We start from the raw sequence: 21,172 nt of genomic DNA on the forward strand, positions 1-21,172 counted from the left end.
CAAACTGACAGTTCTAGGTAAGGAAATACATACTTCTTCTGCAATATTTTAACAACATTAACTCCAACAAGAGAGTTTGAAGCTGAATGATATTCCTTGCTACAGTTCTTGGTAAGTAGTTGTCTAGATAACTGCAGTTATACTGAAACAAAGTATCACTGTCAAACTAGTGCTGGGCAAGCATTCTTTGGCGAAGGCACTAAAATAACAGATATAGGTAAGAAACGACTTGTCTTTATAAATTCTGTAATTCTGAGTTTTTAAACGGCATGATCACTCACCACTGTGCCAACACCCAGTATTGCTTTGGGCAAAGCACAAAACTAACAGTTCTTGGTAAGTCAGTATTGTTTTTACAATACAAACCGACCTAGTTCAGATCACGACAAATGACTGCAGTTATAGCGGAACAGTGTAATTGTAATTGAACGTTTTCTTTGTTTTAAATATTTAGGTCTAGATTCTCTAAATTCTTTTCAGAAAGATAAAATACTACTTACTAAAGAAGCAATAAAAAATAAACAAACCTCAGAAACATTTAATTTAGCATAGTGTAGGAGTTTGGTTTTTTTTAACTCGTAATTGTGTGTACTACTTGCAGAATAAAAGTAGCTAATTCTGACGTTCTTTCAAGTGAATTTTGTTTGAGGACTGTACCAGTGTGCCAGCGGTGCCAACCAAGCTTTCTTTGGTCCAGGTACCAAGCTTACAGTTCTAGGTAAGAAATTTTATCTGTCTTAAATTTCCCTTCTTTGTTCTGTAATCAAAATGTGCTCTGAGGAGGATATGAAAGCGGCATGATATTTTTACCTCAAGGCATTTTAGTTCATAAAACTGGTCAAACAGCAACACTAATGCCTGAACGTATCTGAAAACTGTCTTTCATTGAACTACGTTGTCTGTTTCGCTGGGTCCAGTGAGTGAGGTTGAATGAGTCTAATTATCCCTAGAGACAGAATGCCTTGTCCTGTACAGTGTATTTTGAATGAGGCCTCAGCACTCTGCTAGCGCTGAGAGGGAAGCTTTCTTTGGTGATGGGACCAGGTTGACTGTTCTCGGTAAGAATCGTGCTATTTTTGTAAAAATGTCTCTTATGTCTGTTATACTTTACAAGATTTCAGTATTTTAAAACACAGTATGATTAAAGGCAGCTAACAGTTCTTGGTAAATAATTATAGTTTCTGGGGTAAAACAATGAGAAACAAAGTCAGGCAGACTATCGTTTCAGCTAGTGCCTTCGTCGGTGTTATTGAAACTAGAAGAAAGTGAATCAAACAGACCAGCATTTCAGCTGATGGTTTTACCTCAAGAAAAGAAATTTAGAACGCATTGACTGACTTCTGAAATCCTGATATTCTCATCAAGCACAGAAACAGATGTCTATGAACGATAAGACAGATGCAGACTCAGTTCACTTGCAAATTCGTAATGTAATGTAGACAGGTTGTATTGACGGCTGAGTACAATTGCCCAGCCTTTGTATACATTTGAAAACCGTCTCTTCTTGCCTCCTGTCTGATTCGACTGATCTTCAGTCTGCAGTCCAGCAGGTCTGTTTTTAGGTAGAGCTCCATGTTTTAATGTCAGCTGTTTGTCGCTGTGCTCAAGCACTCAGCCTGCATTTGGAAACACCACCAAACCCACAGTCTTGGGTAAGAAAACAGATTTGCAACAAGCTAATATCACTCCGAGAAATATAGGTAACTGTATATGTTAAAAAAAACTATGCAATTACATATGCATTCATACACATTGCCTACTCAGTGAGTAAACTCATATTGAATTTATATGAAATAAGCATGAATTATTGTGCAATGTTGAGAGCACTGTGCTAACCTCCAAGATTACAATAACTAACAGTTATTGGTAATGTATTAAAAATGAACGTAATACTGCTCAGAAAAATGAAATTGCCCTGCCATATATATATATATATATATATATATATATATATATATATATATATATATATATATATATATATATATATCTATATATGCATTATAAAATAGATACATAGATTGGAAATGTAACACGGTGCAATTATACACGCAGTGTCTGAAGGAGATATAAATAATTTTAGGTAATTTTGTTTATGTTCCAAAAGGCTCAGTGGAATTACTATTGAAAATTCACACACATTAGTTATTTATTTAATTCACACAAATTAAATATGAATTCATAATTAATCAATCAATCAATTTTATTTTATGTAGCGCCCTTCATAGTGGAGCACCATCACAAAGGGCTTTAAAAGATGCAGTAAATACAAGAAAATCCATAATACTTCAAATACAGAGAAATGCATCATACATGATATACAGTGGAAAGTGCAGAATACAGGATAGCAGCAGAATACATGAAATAGTGCATTAAATACAGTGGAAAGAGCAGAATACAGGATAGCAGCAGAATACATGAAATAGTGCATTAAATACAGTGGAAAGAGCAGAATACATGATAGCAGCACAATACATGAAATAGTGCATTAAATACAGTGGAAAGAGCAGAATACATGATAGCAGCACAATACATGAAATAGTGCATTAAATACAGTGGAACAGATTCAGCCATTGTTAAATTAAGAACCCCAACAACAACACTGCTTTTGATGAACTCATGATGAGTTTGTGATGAATGCTAGGTTTGGATTTGAATGTATTCAGTTGTAATGACTTAGTGGTTACATTCTGATTAACTGTAGCTGTGCATGTGGTGATAGAGATTTCCTTTGTGTGTGCTGTATGTGTGTCTGGCAGACAGCCACGCACCCTTTCTATAAGCAAAGGTAGTTTTCTCCCAGCTGTCAAACAATGTGAACAATTACGACCCAGCTCAATTTGGAAAAGGAACCAAACTCGCAGTTCTAGGTAAGAAACACAAAGCAATATCTGTCTGAGCTCACCGGTCCTTATTCACTTTAGTCTTAAGTAGTCTCTTAAACAGTCTGAGCAAAACTAATGAAATATCTTAGTCTTCTAGACAGACATTTCAACACAAGCATTTTCTCACTGAAAAAGACGAGATCATTTTGAGGAGCAAGACTATGGAGAAACCAGGTCAAGTACACACACATGTTTCAGCTAGTTCCTTCATTAGTTATTTCAAATGATGAAGAACAGTTAATGTGCTGTACGAAGAAGACGTTATTAATGTTTTAGAAATGTTTTATAAATGTATAATATAGGCTTAGTAACTTTGTTATAGAGTGTTAATAAAACATTATAGATGGTTTATAACCATGCAATAACCATAGGCAAAATTCCAGATTTATAAAGGGAATTGTTTTCAGCCACCTATTCTACTTTGGGACGTTTAATTGTAATTCCTTCTAGGGCTATTGCATGGTTATAGATCATCTATAATGTTTTATTAATACTCTATAACATAGTTATTAAGCATGTATTGTACATTTATAAAACATTAATAAGCAGCACCTTAATATAAAGTGTTACCAAGCATTCTGCGCAGTAAAATAAAAATTAAAAATTAAAATTAAAAAAGTAAAATTATAAACACGTGGAAAAGCACATCATGATTTCTAAGGTAGTGCATGTACCCACTGTTTTCAGTATAAAACACCTATGGCTGCTGTCTAGTGCCCCGGTATTTGATAGGACACTTGAGCACTGCACTGACCTCCAAGCACACTTAGGTGAGGGCACAAAACTAACAGTTCTTCGTAAGTTACTATGATTTTTGAAAATATTTTTTTTAAGAGCTACCATTAAATATATTGCTATATAAAAGAAGATTGAATGTGTTTAACATTCTTAACACCAAGCTATATAAAAGTCTCCTTTCTTAATTTCTTCTAGTTACACCTCTGTTGAGCTGATGAATGCAGTGGCTGAAATGTTTCTAGTTTGACCTCATGTCATTAGCTGAAACATTTGTCTGCTTGACTTGGTATCTTGTGGTTTTTCCAGCCTGCAGTCTGTAGTGAAGGAGGTGTGTTGTTAGGTAGAGCTGCTTTGTTTTTAAGACGTTGTTTTCATGCTGTGCTCAAACCACTCCAGCTACATTTGGAAATGGCACCAAGCTGAGAGTTTTAGGTAAGAAGTACTTTTATGACCATAAGCTAATGTTATTCCACAATTCCGTTTGGTGCTGTTGACACTATGATAAATATCCACTTCACTCTCTAACATAAAACAACAGTGAAATATTTAAGGGTATACAACAGCTTTCGAATTTTACTAAGTGGCCTTACCATGTGATTGAGTGTAAAGAAATAATCAAATTAAAAAATAATTCAACAATAGTTCTAACCCTAAGCCTAATAGAACTGTAAATGAATTCACAAAAAAGATGTATTGCAGTCAGCAGTCAGCTCAAAGCCTTCCTGTCGTTAACGGGCAAAGGCAGTTTTTTCTGCGGCTGTGAAGCAGTGTGAGTTTCAACCAACAGGCTTACTTTGGAGAAGGAACCAAACTCACAGTTCTAGGTAAGAACACAGTAAAGGAACCTTTTAATTTTAAGCGTGTATGTAAAGTATTGTACTTTTATTCAGAGGGGTCCCTAGATACCCCACAATATCATGTGTGGCTATTCAAAAGCATACTATTACAGTATATAGAAGCTTTAAACATGGTACTGCTATACCACAAAAGCTTCTAAAGTCTGCCTTGGCCCTCAGCCCAAAGCCCATCTGTGTCTGGTTGGGAAGGCAGTTTTACTGCAGCTGTCAAACAGTGTGAACAATAACCCAGCTTACTTCGGAAATGGCACCAAACTCACAGTGCTAGGTAAGAAATTGAAACAAATCTCTTAATAATACAGGATTAAATTGTTACTAGACTAGATCTTAAAACATAAAGAAGGGTGATATGTGTTCCTACAAGAACTGAATTTATTAAAATACTGTGCACATGCAATGGTCATTTTTGTTTACCTTACTATGTCAGGGTTTGTTTTTTTATCAGTCTTTACCACACCCGACTTTAAGCAAAATTCTCAAAGCTATTTGCTCCAAATCTTCATTTCCAAAGAACAATTTCAAAATCAGTAGAAAACAACTTGCAATCCCCTCCATGAAATGTTTGCTTGGGGTAATTAGCTTTGCGTTCAATTACAAGGAAAGAATGGGTTACCTAGTCATGTTGCTGAAGGAGACTCTTCTTCACACAGAGAGTGGTGAGGGGATGGAATAGGTTACCTAGTCCTGTTGCTGAAGGAGACTCTTCTTCACACAGAGAGTGGTGAGGGGATGGAACGGGTTACCTAGTCATGTTGCTGAAGGAGACTCTTCTTCACACAGAGAGTGGTGAGGGGATGGGATGGGTTACCTAGTCATGTTGTTGAAGGAGACTCTTCTTCACACGAAGAGTGGTGAGGGGATGGAATGGGTTCCCTAGTCATGTTGTTGAAGGAGACTCTTCTCCACACAGAGAGTGGTGAGGGGATGGAATGGGTAGTCATGTTGTTGATGTTTAATCACTTGGATCCTTTAAGATCTGACTTTTGACATCAACAAGCTATAGGAATTGGATGACAAAGTTGCAAATGTTCTTGTGTTCTTAAAGAATATAGCCCTTGCTTTGCTATACTGTACTTTTACAATGGTATCAATATAGGACAACAAGCATCTATGAAGGTTGAAAACTCTATTACAATGTGCCTTGTCAGTCAGGCTGTAGCTCAGATGGGTTTTGTGGGGGAAGGCAGTTTCTCTGTAGCTGTGAACCTTGGCCAAGCTTACTTTGGTGAAGGAACGAAACTCACAGTCCTGGGTAAGAAAACAGATATCCATTTAACCCATGACAGATCAATGTCAATCTATTATGTAAATTACAGTACTGTACACATAAGAGACTGTTGTTTGTAGATATTCACATGCATAATGCTCTACTAAAGATTGACATGACAGGCAGCACAGACCCCCACCTGTGTTTAATGGGCAAGGCAGTTTTTCTGTAGCTCTGAACCAGCGTGAACAACAACCTGCCAGCTTACTTTGGAAAAGGAACCAAACTCACAGTTCTCGGTAAGAAACAAATTCAATATGTTTCTAATTTAAAACAAAATTAATTTAAATATTTTATTTTTACTAGAGGGATTCCTGTAAAAAACATATTTACTCAATGGATGGCATAACAATAGTTAAGTTTAAGGTTGAGGATTGGTTGAGAAGTCCTATCAACTTACCACTAACCAATAAGAGAAGCCCCTGTAGCCATTAGTTATAACTGCCTGGCCAGGCTAGGAATTGGTTGAGCAATGAAAGTTAGTTGAGTTGATTATTACAACTTGTAATGGAATCTGGTTTTACATTCAATAGTGGAACATTTACAAATACTAAAAGAAATGGAATCTATTCATGACACACGTTTCCACTAGAAGGTTTTCTCAATGATTGAAGGAAATGAGAAAGACTTGAAACGGTTGTCACAGAATTTATTGCGTTTCTACTTCTCCAGTTAACACATATACAACGCATATACCATGTTCTTTATTTGCATATCCTTTCACAGTCCTTTACTGCACTTTGCCTGCACTGCAAACACTCTAAAAACCTCCATGAAGGGTAAAAGCTCTTTGAAAGTTTGCCTTGGCAGTCAGCCCAAACCCCAACCGTGTTTAATGGCAGTTTTTCTGTAGCTGTAAAACGGTGTGACACAAACACCCCAGCTTACTTTGGAAAAGGAACCAGACTCACAGTTCTTGGTAAGAAACCGATTAAATTCAAGATCTTTTGAAATGCTGTACTTTAGTCAGAGAGGCTCCTGGATAAACACAATGAAAGCTATTTTGTGAATTTGCACAAGCATCCAATTTGTTACCACGGTCTGCTTGTGCTACTATTGCTGTGATACTGTTGCCTGTGTTCCACAGTTCTTTACGATAGTTGGACTTTGCTTTTACAGTGAAAACTCTTAATGTGATAATGTTGGTGCACCTTCATTTTGATCACATTAAGAGGCTGTATTGTTAACAAGGGAATGTCATTTTTTCACTACAATGTATTCAGTTGACCAGTGACTCTGTTACACGGTTTTCACTGTACCATGGCACTGGAATTTATCAAGCAGGGTAAAAACTCAATTAAAGCAGAGCAAAGGTTCCCTGGCATTATGCCCAAGCCCCCTTGCTATTTCATGGGTGAGCCTAGCTTTTTCTGTAACTGTCAAACAGTGTGAATGCTGAACAAGCTTTCTTTGGAGAAGGGAGCAAACTCACAGTTCTGGGTAAGAAAATGGATGGAATGGGATTTCAAGATTCAATTATTAAGGAAATTTGTGTACAGTGAGAAGCATCGTGATTTGGCTCACTGGTCTACATGGGAACTGAAGGAAGTTAATGCTTTTCCTAGCTTATCTGTCTATATCCCGTCCAATTATTTAGGATAATACAGTAAATATCTTTAAACACAGATATCTGAGAGTCTTTTAACACCAGGTTAAGAGTTCTTGGTAAGTTACTTGAATTTTTAAACTATAGAAATGGCATTTTTTAAATTTATTTTTATGTTACAATAAGGGCAATTCAAGTTCGAGTTTTATGATCTTGGTATAATAAACAATTACAACACTGGGAAAGTCCAGATTCCAGTTGTGTGTATTTTAAAAGGGGAATGCTAGTTTGTCCCTTTTAAAAGCAAGCTAATTAATGTCTAAAATACTGAGTTTTTATTTTGATTTGCCTCTCGTTTATTTAGAATGGGGGATGGTAGTTTTTCTTTAGCTGTGAAACAGTGTGAATCTCAACCTGCCTTACTTTGGCAATGGGACTAAACTCACAGTTCTAGGTAAGAAAACAGAACAAATATTCACCGAATTGATGACAGACCAATTCCAAACGATTGTGTAAAATATTGTACCGCACTGTACACATAATCTTGTTTCTAAATATACACAACGCTAGCTGTGGCAGTCAGCCCAAAGCCCATCTGTGTCCGATGAGGGAAGACAGTTTTACTGAAGCTGCCAAACAGTGTGAACACACAGCCAGCTTACTTCGGAAAAGGAACCAAACTCACAGTGCTAGGTAAGAATGATGAACATATTTTAGCAGAAGTACTTCATTCCAGACAGACTAGTTGACTGATTAATTCCTGTCTCTGGCACACTTTGTTGAGCAGAATAGTAGATGCTGTATTTAATGTAGTCAGGTTATAGTCTATCATTCTAGTTCAAGTGAACGGCATGCTGTAGCGTTTAGTGCACTTGCAAACATTGTCAGTTAATAGAGAACTCTGTTATTGCAGTCTGATATTTACAAAACAGCTAACTTACTATACAGGTTTGCATGCATTGCAGGTTACACAGACCCCAATTAGCACTAATCTTGGACAGCTTTACCCAAGATAACATTAGGAAGTCCAAGATCAGTGCTAATCAGGGTCTGTGAAACCTGATGGAAATGTAGTGTTTAAAACAGTTAGCCCCAGGGTACATTAGCTGCACACAGGCTTAAGCAAAACTGTGTTTTATAGAGAAAGTACACGGCATCGTTCTGTATTCTGGTTGTCAGACAGACATGTGTGTTAAATAAATATGGATGATAATTCTGCATCTTCTGTGTGGCTCGTGTTAGTGTTTAAGCACATTAATAAAAATACATATCTCTTATGTTAATTTAGATTGTCAAAGGGTTTAGTTTGTTCATTTCTAAGTATCTAGGCTGGTTACTGTAGATGAAGTGCACCTGCAGTTGGTGGTTTTGCTATAGCTGGGAGAAGGTGTGTAGTAACAGTGAACAGTACTTCGGGGATGGCACCAGACTAACTGTTTTAGGTAAGAGACCACCTTGAAAGTCAATGATCTGAGTGATTTAGTCTTTGCACCACATGCCAGTTGCATGGCATCACGGCTAAGTGTGCTTTTGAGAGGGCTTGTTCACTAAAAAGAAACGTCTCTTATTAACAATGAATAACGTTTCTATTCATGTGTTAGCAACCATATCAGAAATGTCTGATTGCTAATCTTGGTCTACATAATGTTATCTTAAGGTAGTCCTACATAATCTTGGTCTACATAATGTTATCTTAAATAGTGCTAATCAGGGTCTGTGAAACCAGCCTACATGCCTATATGAACACGGGTAACACATTAGTTTAGGGATTGGTTCTAAGTGGTTATAAACAATAGCAAAAATAAATAAATAAATAAATAACGGCAAAACTTTATAATAACTGTATTGCAATAACAAAGCAACCCCACACAATTAGTGAGACAGACAGACAGGCAGACAGACCTGCTCTATAATTGCATCATTAATAACATGTTTATAGATTGTTTATAATCACGCATATCAGATCTTTAAACTCAAGAACATGGGACAAAGCCTGCTGGAATTCCAGGAATGAAATTACAATGCTGGCACTGTTGAGCTGAGCCCTTTCATAAATATACAGCTTGATATGAAGCTGTCATTACATCGCATTGTAATAAACTGCTGTGCCTTGTTAATGATCCTAAAAACCTTGGGTGACACATTTATATTTCATAGATGTTTTTATAAATGTCAAGGTTCATAAGATAAATTCCTTAAAACAGTTTTGTGAATAGATCCCCCTGTCAATCGCATTTCAATATTTGTCAGTTTCTTTCTGAAGCTCTACAGCGAGGATAGCGAATCATGTTTCTCTAGTTTTCTTACACAGTCAGAGCAGTGTGTTCTGGTTCATATACTCAGTACTTTGGCAATGGGACCAAGCTGACAGTATTTGGTAAGAATTCAGAAACATGGTATCATCTTCACATTCATAACATACTGTACAGTTTGCAGTCTTCAAGATTGTTGGTGCTCTTTTACTGGTGTTAGTTTTGTCAAAGTCGTGCAGCATTGTGTTCTGCAAATTCACCCCAGTACTTTGGCAAAGGAACAAAGCTGACTGTTCTGGGTAAGAAACATTAGCTGCAAAGATTGACAATAGCAGAGCTTCAGCCTGTAATAGCTTAGACACAGGAACTGGTTTTGTTAAAGTCTTTCACTGCTGTGTTCTAACGCTTCACCCTTGGAGTTTGGCACAGGAACTAAACTAACTGTATTAGGTAAGAAGATAATACTCTTGTACAATATATAATGCTCACTGCATCTTAAGGATTGATTTGTCAGTACAATGTTGCTGCTATGAGAGACACCAAATGAAATAATGCTGTATAATTCAATGTTTGTGTAGCGCTGTGTTTCAATGCCATGGTGTGGGCAAACCACAGTGCTTTAGAGTCACTGCCAGACTCGTTGCTCTTGGTAAGGGATTCTATTCTATAGGGAGCCTCCTCAAGCCTTGCCAGCATGCGGGTATAGGCCAGTTGTTATTTTGAAATTATTAATATTCATAATGGAAAGATGTTTTCTTTCTAGGTCATTTGATAATGTGTTTTTTATTGTAGACCCAGACTAAAATATAGTGTTTTCAAATGTCAGTGTTGCAGTTTGACACATCGGTAAATTAAGACCCAAATTCCTACATCGATCTTGGACATCCATAAATTTAATTAATACAATATTTCACAGCACACTTGTATTCAGTTCAGTGGGAAAGTGATTGCAATAATACTTAAAAAAAAAAACTGTCTAAAACAAACGCTAAGACACTGGGATAGACTCTCAGAGCTGCTCAAATAAACATCTCAGATGTTCAATGCACAGGCTTCTAAATGTATATTCTAGATTTATTAGTTTTAGTAATTGGTGTTTTATAGAAAAATGTTTTAATGAGTTTGGAGAAAATAGTTTTGAGAAGCTACTTTAATGTTCTTCCACATTCTGTTTTCTATTTCTGCATGATCACTTTGAAGTATTTTAAGCACAGTTACCAGAACCAGAGAACACAGTTGGAAATTAATTAGTGGAACGGAGCCAAGTTGTCAAGGCTGAATCGATGGGATTCTTTAAGATCTGTCTGATCGTTTTAAGTAAGGAAACAACTGGCAAACTGATAAAAACAAAAGCATAAATTAACCAGATCTCGGAAAGGAAGTTTTTTCCCAGTCGCTCAGCACAGTGTTCTGCAGGTGTGCAGTACTTTGGTGGAGGCACCAAACTCACAGTTCTAGGTGAGTAGAAAGAAAATTAAAAAAAACAAAACAACTTGTAGATCATAGGATTTTTGTAAATGTAAATATCTGTGCCCTTCGTAGCGGGTGAAGAAAACATATGATAATGTGTGTGGTAATTTAATGCTAGCAGTTCATAAAATAGCAGAAACCATCCGTTAACTTTAGCATCGTTTTGTTTTGTTTGTTGAGTGAGGGGTGTCCAGTTAAAACTTGACATCGCACAATTTTTAATGAACCTCATATTACCATCAAAAACTACTGTCTAGAAAATTGTTTTAAAAAAATTATAAATTAATAAATTAATGAATAATAATAATAATAATAATAATAATAATAATAATAATAATAATAAAAAAGATGTAATGGAAATGTTCAGCTTTTAAAATGCTGTATGTATTTATAAAGAAGAAAAGATTATCTTCTTGGCTACCCATAAACTATAAAACAATACCCTTTCTTAAATTCCTAAAAGTGTGTGGGTAATATGAAGATATTGAACACAACTATAAGTGTGTTTGTCTAACATCATAAACAACCTAATGTGGGCTTGCGAACGATCAAATTAATATCCAGGGAGTCTGTCTCTTTCTGCGTTTTGGGAAAAAGTTTACTTGGAACGGTCTGCAGTTGTGCGTGTTCCCCTCACCACATTCTCAAATCAATCGAGGACAAGCCTAGCAAAGTGGAATAAAGCACAGTGAAAGCATGGTAGAGCATCAGCAAGCTTGGTAAAGCACAGAAAGATACGGTAAAGCATATTTAAAAAGCTGTGGTAAACTGGTAAATGCAAGGTGTAATCATGAGAAAGGTGCAAATTTAGCATGGTAAATTGTTAGAAAGTAAAAAAAAAAAAGTCACAAGCTTTTATAGAAAAGAAGAAAAACAAGCACTCAGAAATCCTTGCAGGTGCAAAGTAGTTACCTTGTAACCTTGTTCTACTCAGAGGAGGTTCTCTATGCAACTCTATCCATGTACATTCACTCTTATACATCTTGAGAAATCAACTATTAATTCAGGTGCGTCTTCCCCTACCTACACATGTCACCTGGGGCAACTAACACGATTCTGAAGCTAAGACGTTTTATATTGAATTGCGGTTCACGGTCCGTCTTTATAATTGATAATAAAATGGCATATGTAGGGAAGCATCATAGTATAACAGACATCACAGAGTTTGAGAACCCAGGACTGCTTGGAAATAGGATAAACCCCACACAGGTATTATCTTATATTAAACTGGGGCTATTGCACCTTACGGTAGTGGTCTGAATATTCTTTCGTTCTAACGTGCATGATCTGTGTGAAATGGGTATGCATGTATTGGAAGATGAATGCTCTGCAGTTGGATGTAATAGTACTTGTCTATGGGATTAGTTGTTAATGTTTACTGAATTAGTCTACTTACACTCTGAACTTGATTGAGTATAAACCCAGAACTGGGTAGGATGTGGAAGGAAGATTGTTCTGTGCTGGGAATGGGACAGGATAACAGGTTAAAAGACCATGTTCCAGCTGCATTGTGCTGCTTTCTTCAGGAATGAGGGTGGGCATGTGTATCTGTAGAGGCTGCTTTGAGATATAAGTTGACGTTTAAATGTCTAAACTATTAACACCCCTTTTACCTACTAGTAAGACATATCCAAGGAGTGCACTTTTAAACAGAGCTATAGCGTACCAGGGAAGATATTTTTAAACTGGCGAAAATGAATGTTTAATAAGTGCTTTTACAATATTAATGTGAATTATTAAAAAAAAAAAGAATCAATTCATTACTAAAATAAGGTTTATTGTAAAATATTCCAAATACAAACACATGCAAAAAGAATAATGAAGCCAAAAACAGGATTCTATGTAGGTGTGTAACATTGCTGTACTCCGAGTAGTTTGAAGTAGCTTGTAACTGTAATGATTCCTTTCTAAATGTGGTAAAGGACTACATTTTTAAAAAGGGTCCAGTGTTTAAGAAAAGGGCTTGTAACCAGGAGGTCCCCAGTTTAAATCCCAGCTCAGCCATTGAACCTCCTTGTGCTGCGTCTTTCGGGTGAGACGTTGTTGTAAGTGACTCTGCAGCTGATGCATGGCTCACACACCCTAGTCTCTGTAAGTTGCCTTGGACAAAGGTGTCTGTTAAATAAACAAATAATATGAAAAAATAAGCTAGTTACTTTTAGTTGCATTTAAAAATAAAACTACAGATAATCAATAACATGGACATTAGAAACTGCTTTGACAGAGCAAGCCAATCCTTATATGAAGGAAATGAGACTTGCATCTTGCATCTTGCATCTTGCATCTTGCATCTTGCATCTTGCATCTTGCATCTTGCATCTTGCATCTTGCATCTTGCTAGAAAATGGCATCAGAGGAGAGAACGGGTGGATTTGATTTCTGGATCTTCAGAGAATATTTCAGCCTGACCGAACCGAAAAAAAAAAAAATCTCTATAATGTAAACTATTTGTAACTGTACATTTAACCAGTAATAAATGACACTAGTAACTGGTAACAATATGGATTACTTAAAATAAAACCTGCAATACAGATGCTGTTGTTGAATTTGATATTGTATAATGTAATTGTCTTCGCCAATGTGTTGAATTCTACTCTCATTTCTCTTTATCAGAGCATAATATTTCTGAACCGAATCTTCACATCCTCGAGCCGTCGAAGGAAGAGACTGTGAAGAAGAAGAGGGTGACCCTGGTGTGTCTGGCCACTGGTTTCTACCCGGACCACATTCATATCACCTGGAAGATCAATGGCAAGGACAGAGAGAACGGGGTTAAAACAGACGATCATGCAACCAAGGACAAAAGCGAGAACACATACAGCATCAGCAGCCGACTAAGACTGACTCCGAGAGAATGGTTTAACCCTGAGAACAGCTTCGCCTGCTCTGCAAAGTTCTACAAGGGAAATGGTTCCGAATCTGTAACTCATGAAAAACACATTTCTGGAAAGGAAGGTGGGTTTATTAAAGCTTTCTGCAAGTCTAGCGGCCATTAACCGTGTAAAACCAAATTCAATTTTGGGAGGGGGTGAGGGGGTGGGGGGGGGATTAAAGATTTTTCTCCGTTCTAATTCTAGGCAAGAAAAAGGATTTTGAAATGTTGATTTTCAAAACGCGTTCCTGAGTTCGTGATTATACGAACGTAGTGCAGAAAAAAAAAAAGTGCTGGACAATAAACAGAAGTGGCACAGAAGAGGCGATGATTGGGGCACTAGAAGTGTGATGTCTTTCCTTTTGAGAGTTTTGCGAATGCGCTTTTAAAGTGTGGTACAGAAAACACCACTCTAGCAATGGAAAATGTAAAAATCACTTTAACAAACCCATTTAACAATGATATTTATCTCTTTCATTACAGGATGCGGCATGACTTTGTTAACAATGATTTAATCATATAGTAATGTCCTATTGCGGCGTGTAACTGAAGGGCGTATATATATATATATATATATATATATATATATATATATATATATATATATATTTCTTTTTACTATAGTAGACTTTTGCTAATAAGATGTTGTTCGGGGTGCGAATTGTAAAATACAATAAAAATTCCCTTTACAGTCTATTTTACAGTTTTGATACTCATAATAAACAGTTAACTTTATTAAGCTTTTACTTCAAAACTATCACCTGCACTGGACTGGGTTATACAGGCATGGTTTCAGATCACTGTTTGCTGTGATATTTCCGCTAAAACTGCCCCATCTGCTTAACAGTAGGGAAAGCAGCTAATAGTCAACTTACCATTTACTGGAATAGTAAAGTGATAGTGGATCTCACAGACTGATAGTCAACTAGTCGCATGTCATGTGATCGTGCAGTCATTATGAAGCATGCAGTTTCACAGACTGATAGTCAACTAGTCGCATGTCATGTGATCGTGCAGTCATTATGAAGCATGCAGTTTCACAGACTGATAGTCAACTAGTCGCATGTCATGTGATCGTGCAGTCATTATGAAGCATGCAGTTTCACAGACTGATAGTCAACTAGTCGCATGTCATGTGATCGTGCAGTCATTATGAAGCATGCAGTTTCACAGACTGATAGTCAACTAGTCGCATGTCATGTGATCGTGCAGTCATTATGAAGCATGCAGTTTCACAGACTGATAGTCAACTAGTCGCATGTCATGTGATCGTGCAGTCATTATGAAGCATGCAGTTTCACAGACTGATAGTCAACTAGTCGCATGTCATGTGATCGTGCAGTCATTATGAAGCATGCAGTTTCACAGACTGATAGTCAACTAGTCGCATGTCATGTGATCGTGCAGTCATTATGAAGCATGCAGTTTCAGAGACTGAGAGTCGACGAGTTGCACATTCCAAGCAGTTTTAAAATAAGGATTTCTTTTCAAACCTGCAGTCTTTGATTAACCGCTCTGCTAGTTTGACAAAACTAAGAACAAACAAGTCATTATGAAGCATGCAGTTTCACAGACTGATAGGGGGGGGGGGGCATGTCATGTGATCGTGCAGTCATTATGAAGCATGCAGTTTCAGAGACTGAGAGTCGACGAGTTGCACATTCCAGAGCAAAGTCTGCCCTAAAATTGGCAAGGATGGGGTTAACTTCCCCTACCTGCCTGGGTTTATTGATTCAGGTGGCTGGGGTTGATTAGTTGATTAGGTTGATTAACGATCAATCAGCGCCCAGCCACCTCATATAAAAGGAGGCCTCTGCTTCTCATTTGGGAGGAGGGAGCTGAGGAAGCAGGTTGGTGTTTGTTTTGTGGTTTTTGAATTTTCTAAATCCAGTGAAGGCATTGCCCAGCCTGGAAACTTTATTTTTGTGAGTTTTGTTTTTGCTTTATTTGTGTTTGAGTAGCTGTTTTTTGCCCTTGTGCACTTTATTTTTGTTTATTTATAATAAAATAGTTATTTTTTTTGAACTGCAGTCTGTCTCTGGGCCTCTATCCACTCAAGCCTGCCAGTAGTTAATTGAAGACTGGAGTAAAGCCTTTAACCCCTACAGTCACAACTCCCACCTACTTGACTATTTTTACCTCAGCTATTTAAATCAGACGTTGTAGTTGTGTTCAATAGTACAGTATAGCAAAGCCAAGAGATTACAAAATGTAACTTGCACAGTGAATATGCTGCAGCTGGCTTTGCTGTGATCTGTTGTATAGCCATTATGTTAGAACATTATGTTAGAATCATGAGTTAGAATGATTGTTTAATTCAGACCTACGATGAATCTTGTATAATCTCCCGTTTCTCCTTTCTGAATTATACTAAATGCTTATAAGGACATCATGGCATTTTTGTTGTGTATTCTGTATTAAAATCCTACTAAAATAGGAAGTATAATATTTGTATAATACATACAATAAAGAGACCTGATCCAATATACACTGTAGCATTTCTTAAAGTTTCGTTTTTATCTTTTTCTTTTGCAGCTCTAAGTCGGAATGAATCATTGACTGCCCAGTTTTCGTTCTTGCTGTTGGTTGTAAAAAGTTTAATGTATGGGCTGTTTATGACATTCCTTGTGTGGAAACTGAGGGTAAGTGTGGCTTATTGTTTTTACAATTAACCTAGTTCACCAGACAGAGTTTGAAAAACCAAACCCAAAATTGTGCTTGGATTAAACTTCTTATATATCAGAACGTGTCCTGCTGGGTCTGTGTCTCACCTAGTAAGAGCGCTGAAGGAATCACACAATCAACTTAACGTTTGAAACCTGTTTTTGTATCGGAAGTTTTGAGTATAAATCACTGTAAAGGTCTCTGCCTACATTAAACACACAGCTTGAATTAGTACAGCTGTGCGTCTCACAGTTCACTGAGGGAAATTAATATGATCTACTTATAGTCATAGTTGTAGGACATTCGAGAGGAATAGAATACTTTATATGGAAACACTCCTTCTATTATACGTTCTGTTCTTGACTCCCTGCAGTATCCAGACCTGCTACATGATCATTGCATAGAAGAACTGGTTAAGATGCAGCTGTGTTGCAATGTTCTCACCTTTCTCTGTCTCCTGCAGCCTAATTCTTCAAGCAAACGCTGCAACTGAGAGAGGGGAGAGCAGCTCAACACAAGAGACGGAATGATTCTTTGATGGCTTTTTTGATGACTTCAGCTTTAGATTTTCTTAATACGTCTTTAACTTAGTTACATGTATGCTTCAGAATATGTTTGAGTAATTAGTAGAAATGAATACAATAAGAGCACGTGTTAGTTTTGCAGTTGGGTTTCAATTTTCAAGCGTGCCTACTTTACAGCCTAATAAACTTACTTAATGAAATCATTTTGCTGTCATTTGTTTTCTACTGTACTTGTGTAATGTGTTGATATTTTAGAGTTTAAACATTTTGAAATGATCCAGAATTGTGTCTTAATATCCAAACCACAGAAATATATATATATATATACAGATATATATATATATATACTGAGCATCAACTGTCACTTATATTTCGATAAAATTCACTAGATGTGATTGAAAAAGGCCAAGCTCTGTTTCAGAGCAGGGGCAGTGACTTTTTATTGTGCTGATTAACAATGGCCATCACGGAGATGCTGCAGAATGATCTGTCCATCTCGGACTGGTGTTGTGACTCTTGATCTCCCGGTTGGTGGCCCGTCATTAACAGAGTGTGTCTGGTTATACCGTCTCGCCAGGTTTGAAATCGCTGGCTGTGAGCGCCCGAGACGGCGAGCCACAGCCCCGCTGCCCCAGTCCAGCCTCCAACATGCCGATCGCACGAAGGCGCTGCTCTCTCGACAGACGTGGCATGTTGTTTTGTTTTTTTTTCTGTGATTTTCTTTATTGCTTTTATTCAGGCTTGCAATTCAACAGCTGAAATCGCTCCGCATCCCAATCAAGTGTGTCACTAATGAGGTGATTAAGTGCATATGCTTCAGGCACAGTCACTCAGGCGCGTCGTGGTCAAGGATGAATGATCGCATGATTACAAAGAAAGCAAAAACATTTCATCAATGTCCATCGTGTATATACCTTATTTTTTCAAAAATAAATGAATAAATGTGTTATAATAGTGATAAGTTTCTTTTGATGCCCTGTGTGTGTGTGTGTGGAATATTGATGTTGGCCTCAGTAACTGTAAGGTATGTATTGTTTTTTTCTCATTAAATAGTCTATATTTCTTCATAACTATTCCATATTCATATTAGTGTTGTACACATGCAGTCTCACATAATAACATCGTCATTTTTTAAGCTCTGCTTGAACACAATGTCACAGAGCTGGTGTGTGGCTGTGCTCCGCAGGACAGCCAGTACAGGTGTGTTTGCCTTTCACTGCAGTGCTTCCTCTTACCAGCTCACATGATATGAACTTCTTGAAGCAAGAATTGCATCAGACATACAATTCCCAACCCACGGCAATGCGTTGTTTGATGGAGGGTTCTCCTTGCTGAATGAGTCGAGTGCTTTTATGAGTGGAGCTCTTGTGAGTGGAGCTTTTTAAATGAGTGGTGCTGTTTATGTTCAGTCAAGGCAGGGCAACCCCCTACTTTATAATGAACTACTTAAAGGGAAACTTGGAATGGGCATGAACTATCAATGGTTATCTGAACAAATGTACTGTATAAAAGAGCTCTAACCTGCAGGCGCATCTGATACACTTGAGTGTAACTATTAACTGTCCCCCTGAAACACTTATCAAGGTAAAAATGCACCCAGTGAAGATACTAACCCATAGATAAACATCTCAGACATTTCATTGCCAACTTTTTTGACTCTCAATTTATGCTGATTTTTCAGACACCCTAAGACGAGAGATGCGGTAAATGCAACTATTTTATTGAAATCCTAGCTTTCAAGCTAAACGCAAAACAGCCCAACTTGAATCTGATCTGGAAAAATACAAGTAATCCCTAAAACTATGGGCCCTATTCCCAGCTGTTTTATTTGATAAAGGCTGTTTTTAAAGCCAACTTTTATTAATTCATTTTTTTTTTTTTTCAATTGTGTTAGAGAGGGTTACAATTTCCAAAATTTATGGCGTTCTGGACCCAGTTCAATTAACCAACAAAGAGGTGTAGTGTACAGAAACATTAACGATGTGGATAAAACATTTACAAGTGACCAGAAATAACCCCAAACCAGCACCCTGCAAATATATACACAGTCCCGAACAGAACAGTCAAGTTGCTGCAGCCAAACCTGTAGATAGGCGGAACTGATATTTATGTGTTGCTTTTCTCATTTCGAGCTTTTAATTCAATGTAACTGTGTTACAACAAAGTCAAGGATAATGTTTAAACCTTACAAAGCAGTGTTATGAATAGGGTACAAGTACAGGAATACAGATTTGGAATCAAACAGACATTTCACAGTGAAGGACCAACCTAAGCAGATGAACTAGAGATAATGTAGCGGGCAGTGTTAGGTGATGCCCTCCTGTTTGGTTTGTGTCCCCTGTCGGTGAAATTAGGTTAATAAATAATTTTTAAAACTTCCAAGCAGCTCTTTGCACAGTGGTTAAGATGCTCGCTTAGAGTTTTTGAGTTCACTGGTTCAGTCCTAGCCTAACTGTGCATTTAACCAGAGACAATGTTCAACACTTCTCAAGACATAACATTAAGAGGCCTTATTCACAAAACCTTAGGACCTATTTTTACTCTTTAAAAAAGACACAAACGCACAATAAACAACCACCTCTCTGAAACAGTTGAAATAGGTTTCATGAACTGCAACTGATTTGTCCATAATATTTTAGGGACAGGGCCCTGTGGAACATGGAAAATTTGAACACAAGGAGGCTGTGTGGTCCAGTGGTTAAAGAAACAGGCTTGTAACCAGAAGGTCCTCGGTTCACATCCCCAAAAAACCCTGAGCAAGTCACTTAAGTGCTCTGTAATGGTGTTCCACTATGAAAGGCACTATATAAAGATTATTATTGTGCTCACGACAAAGACAAATGTTTCATGTTCTGAATCCAGTTCACTGTATTTGTCTCATCAGGCGTGAAACACTGAACCTGTATGCTGGCTTCACCTGACCTTTAAAATGCAGCTTCTACAGCTACACTGATGCCATGGATGTCCTGTAGTTGAGGTAACACCCCTGAAGGGTAAATTGAGTGATAAACCGTTAAAACCTGCTTGTTACAGAAATATAGTGAATCTTGGTTGTAAATCTCTCGCCCGACCTGTGAGGGTGCTATGCAGCGAAAGTAGAGTCCTTTGGACGGGCTGGCCTGACTGTTCTTTCCCAGGGTCAGGAAGTCGGTCAGTCTGGAAGTCTTGCGAGAACGTATTGACCCCGAAGGGAAACGACGTAGCAGCTGCAGATTATAGAGACAGCTGCAGTCGTTCACCAAGGAGTCATGCGTGACAACTTAAAAGGAGTCTACTCTACAAGCTACTCCTTCACTTGGTTTGTGAACTTAAACCTGAAGGACCGTGAAATTCCACTGCTGGAATAAACCTGTGTTTAAAGAATAGTCATGAGTTTCAACCACCATAGCACTACTGCACAACCCGGACTGCTAACCATGGCTAGTATTATTGTGGGGCAGATAACGTGTGTTTATTATTTTGGCTGCAACCCTTGCCTTTTGTTCTCCGTGCTTTACACATTGATGCCGGACCTTATTGTTTGGTTGCCAGACCAGGATTTACAAAGTAAAACGTCCTTTTTCCAAACCGGATTACAATCGTCTGCCAGTGATTATTCCTGCACTGCATCACCTCTGCACCTGTTCACAATTAGCACTTTGCCACAATGCCACTTTCCCATTTAACAGTCATAGACACCCCCCCCCCCCATCTAATATCACAGTAGGAAGGGTAGAACTAAGTGCTGCTTGACATGAAAGATAAAGTAGCAGGGTGTGCAGAACACTGCAGTGTGTTTGTCTATAGCTTTCCTGTGTTTTCAATCTTTACAATATGTTTTATAATGAATGGACTGCCCTGAGTGAAAGGAAATTGCTTTATTTTAACATGTTTTGCCCCTCTGAAAAAACTGCGTATTTGTGGCATCAGAAGTTTTATCTTTTAAATGCCCATGCTGCCAGGCTATTGCTGATCTGATCAAGTCAGACGCTTATTACCACCAGTTTAGTTCTCTTTAAGAGCTATTGAAATGGTTTGACTGCAGAGTTTTGCGGATACACCAAGATATTAACACACTACGGCTGCTTTTTCTCTGCATACTTTCAACATTTTCTGTA

General features: G+C 37.6%; 1 long non-coding RNA gene and 1 gene segment (V, D, J or C); both read left to right on the forward strand.

Moving 5' to 3' along the window:
- Positions 1 to 4,588: 4,588 nt before the first annotated feature.
- LOC121305605 overlaps positions 4,589 to 21,172 on the forward strand; it is a gene marked incomplete at its 5' end in the record, with an annotated part of 31,366 nt that continues 14,782 nt past the window's right edge. The window contains 2 exon segments of the C gene segment in view: positions 4,589 to 4,748; positions 13,629 to 13,820. Of these exon segments, the coding sequence occupies positions 4,589 to 4,748; positions 13,629 to 13,820 (352 nt within the window).
- LOC121305613 lies at positions 16,424 to 17,275 on the forward strand. The gene is made up of 2 exons (XR_005948102.1): positions 16,424 to 16,529; positions 17,015 to 17,275. It is a non-coding gene; the product is annotated as an uncharacterized LOC121305613 (long non-coding RNA).

The sequence above is a fragment of the Polyodon spathula genome, chromosome 44 (genome assembly GCF_017654505.1).
Source record: "Polyodon spathula isolate WHYD16114869_AA chromosome 44, ASM1765450v1, whole genome shotgun sequence".
NCBI lineage: Eukaryota > Metazoa > Chordata > Actinopteri > Acipenseriformes > Polyodontidae > Polyodon > Polyodon spathula.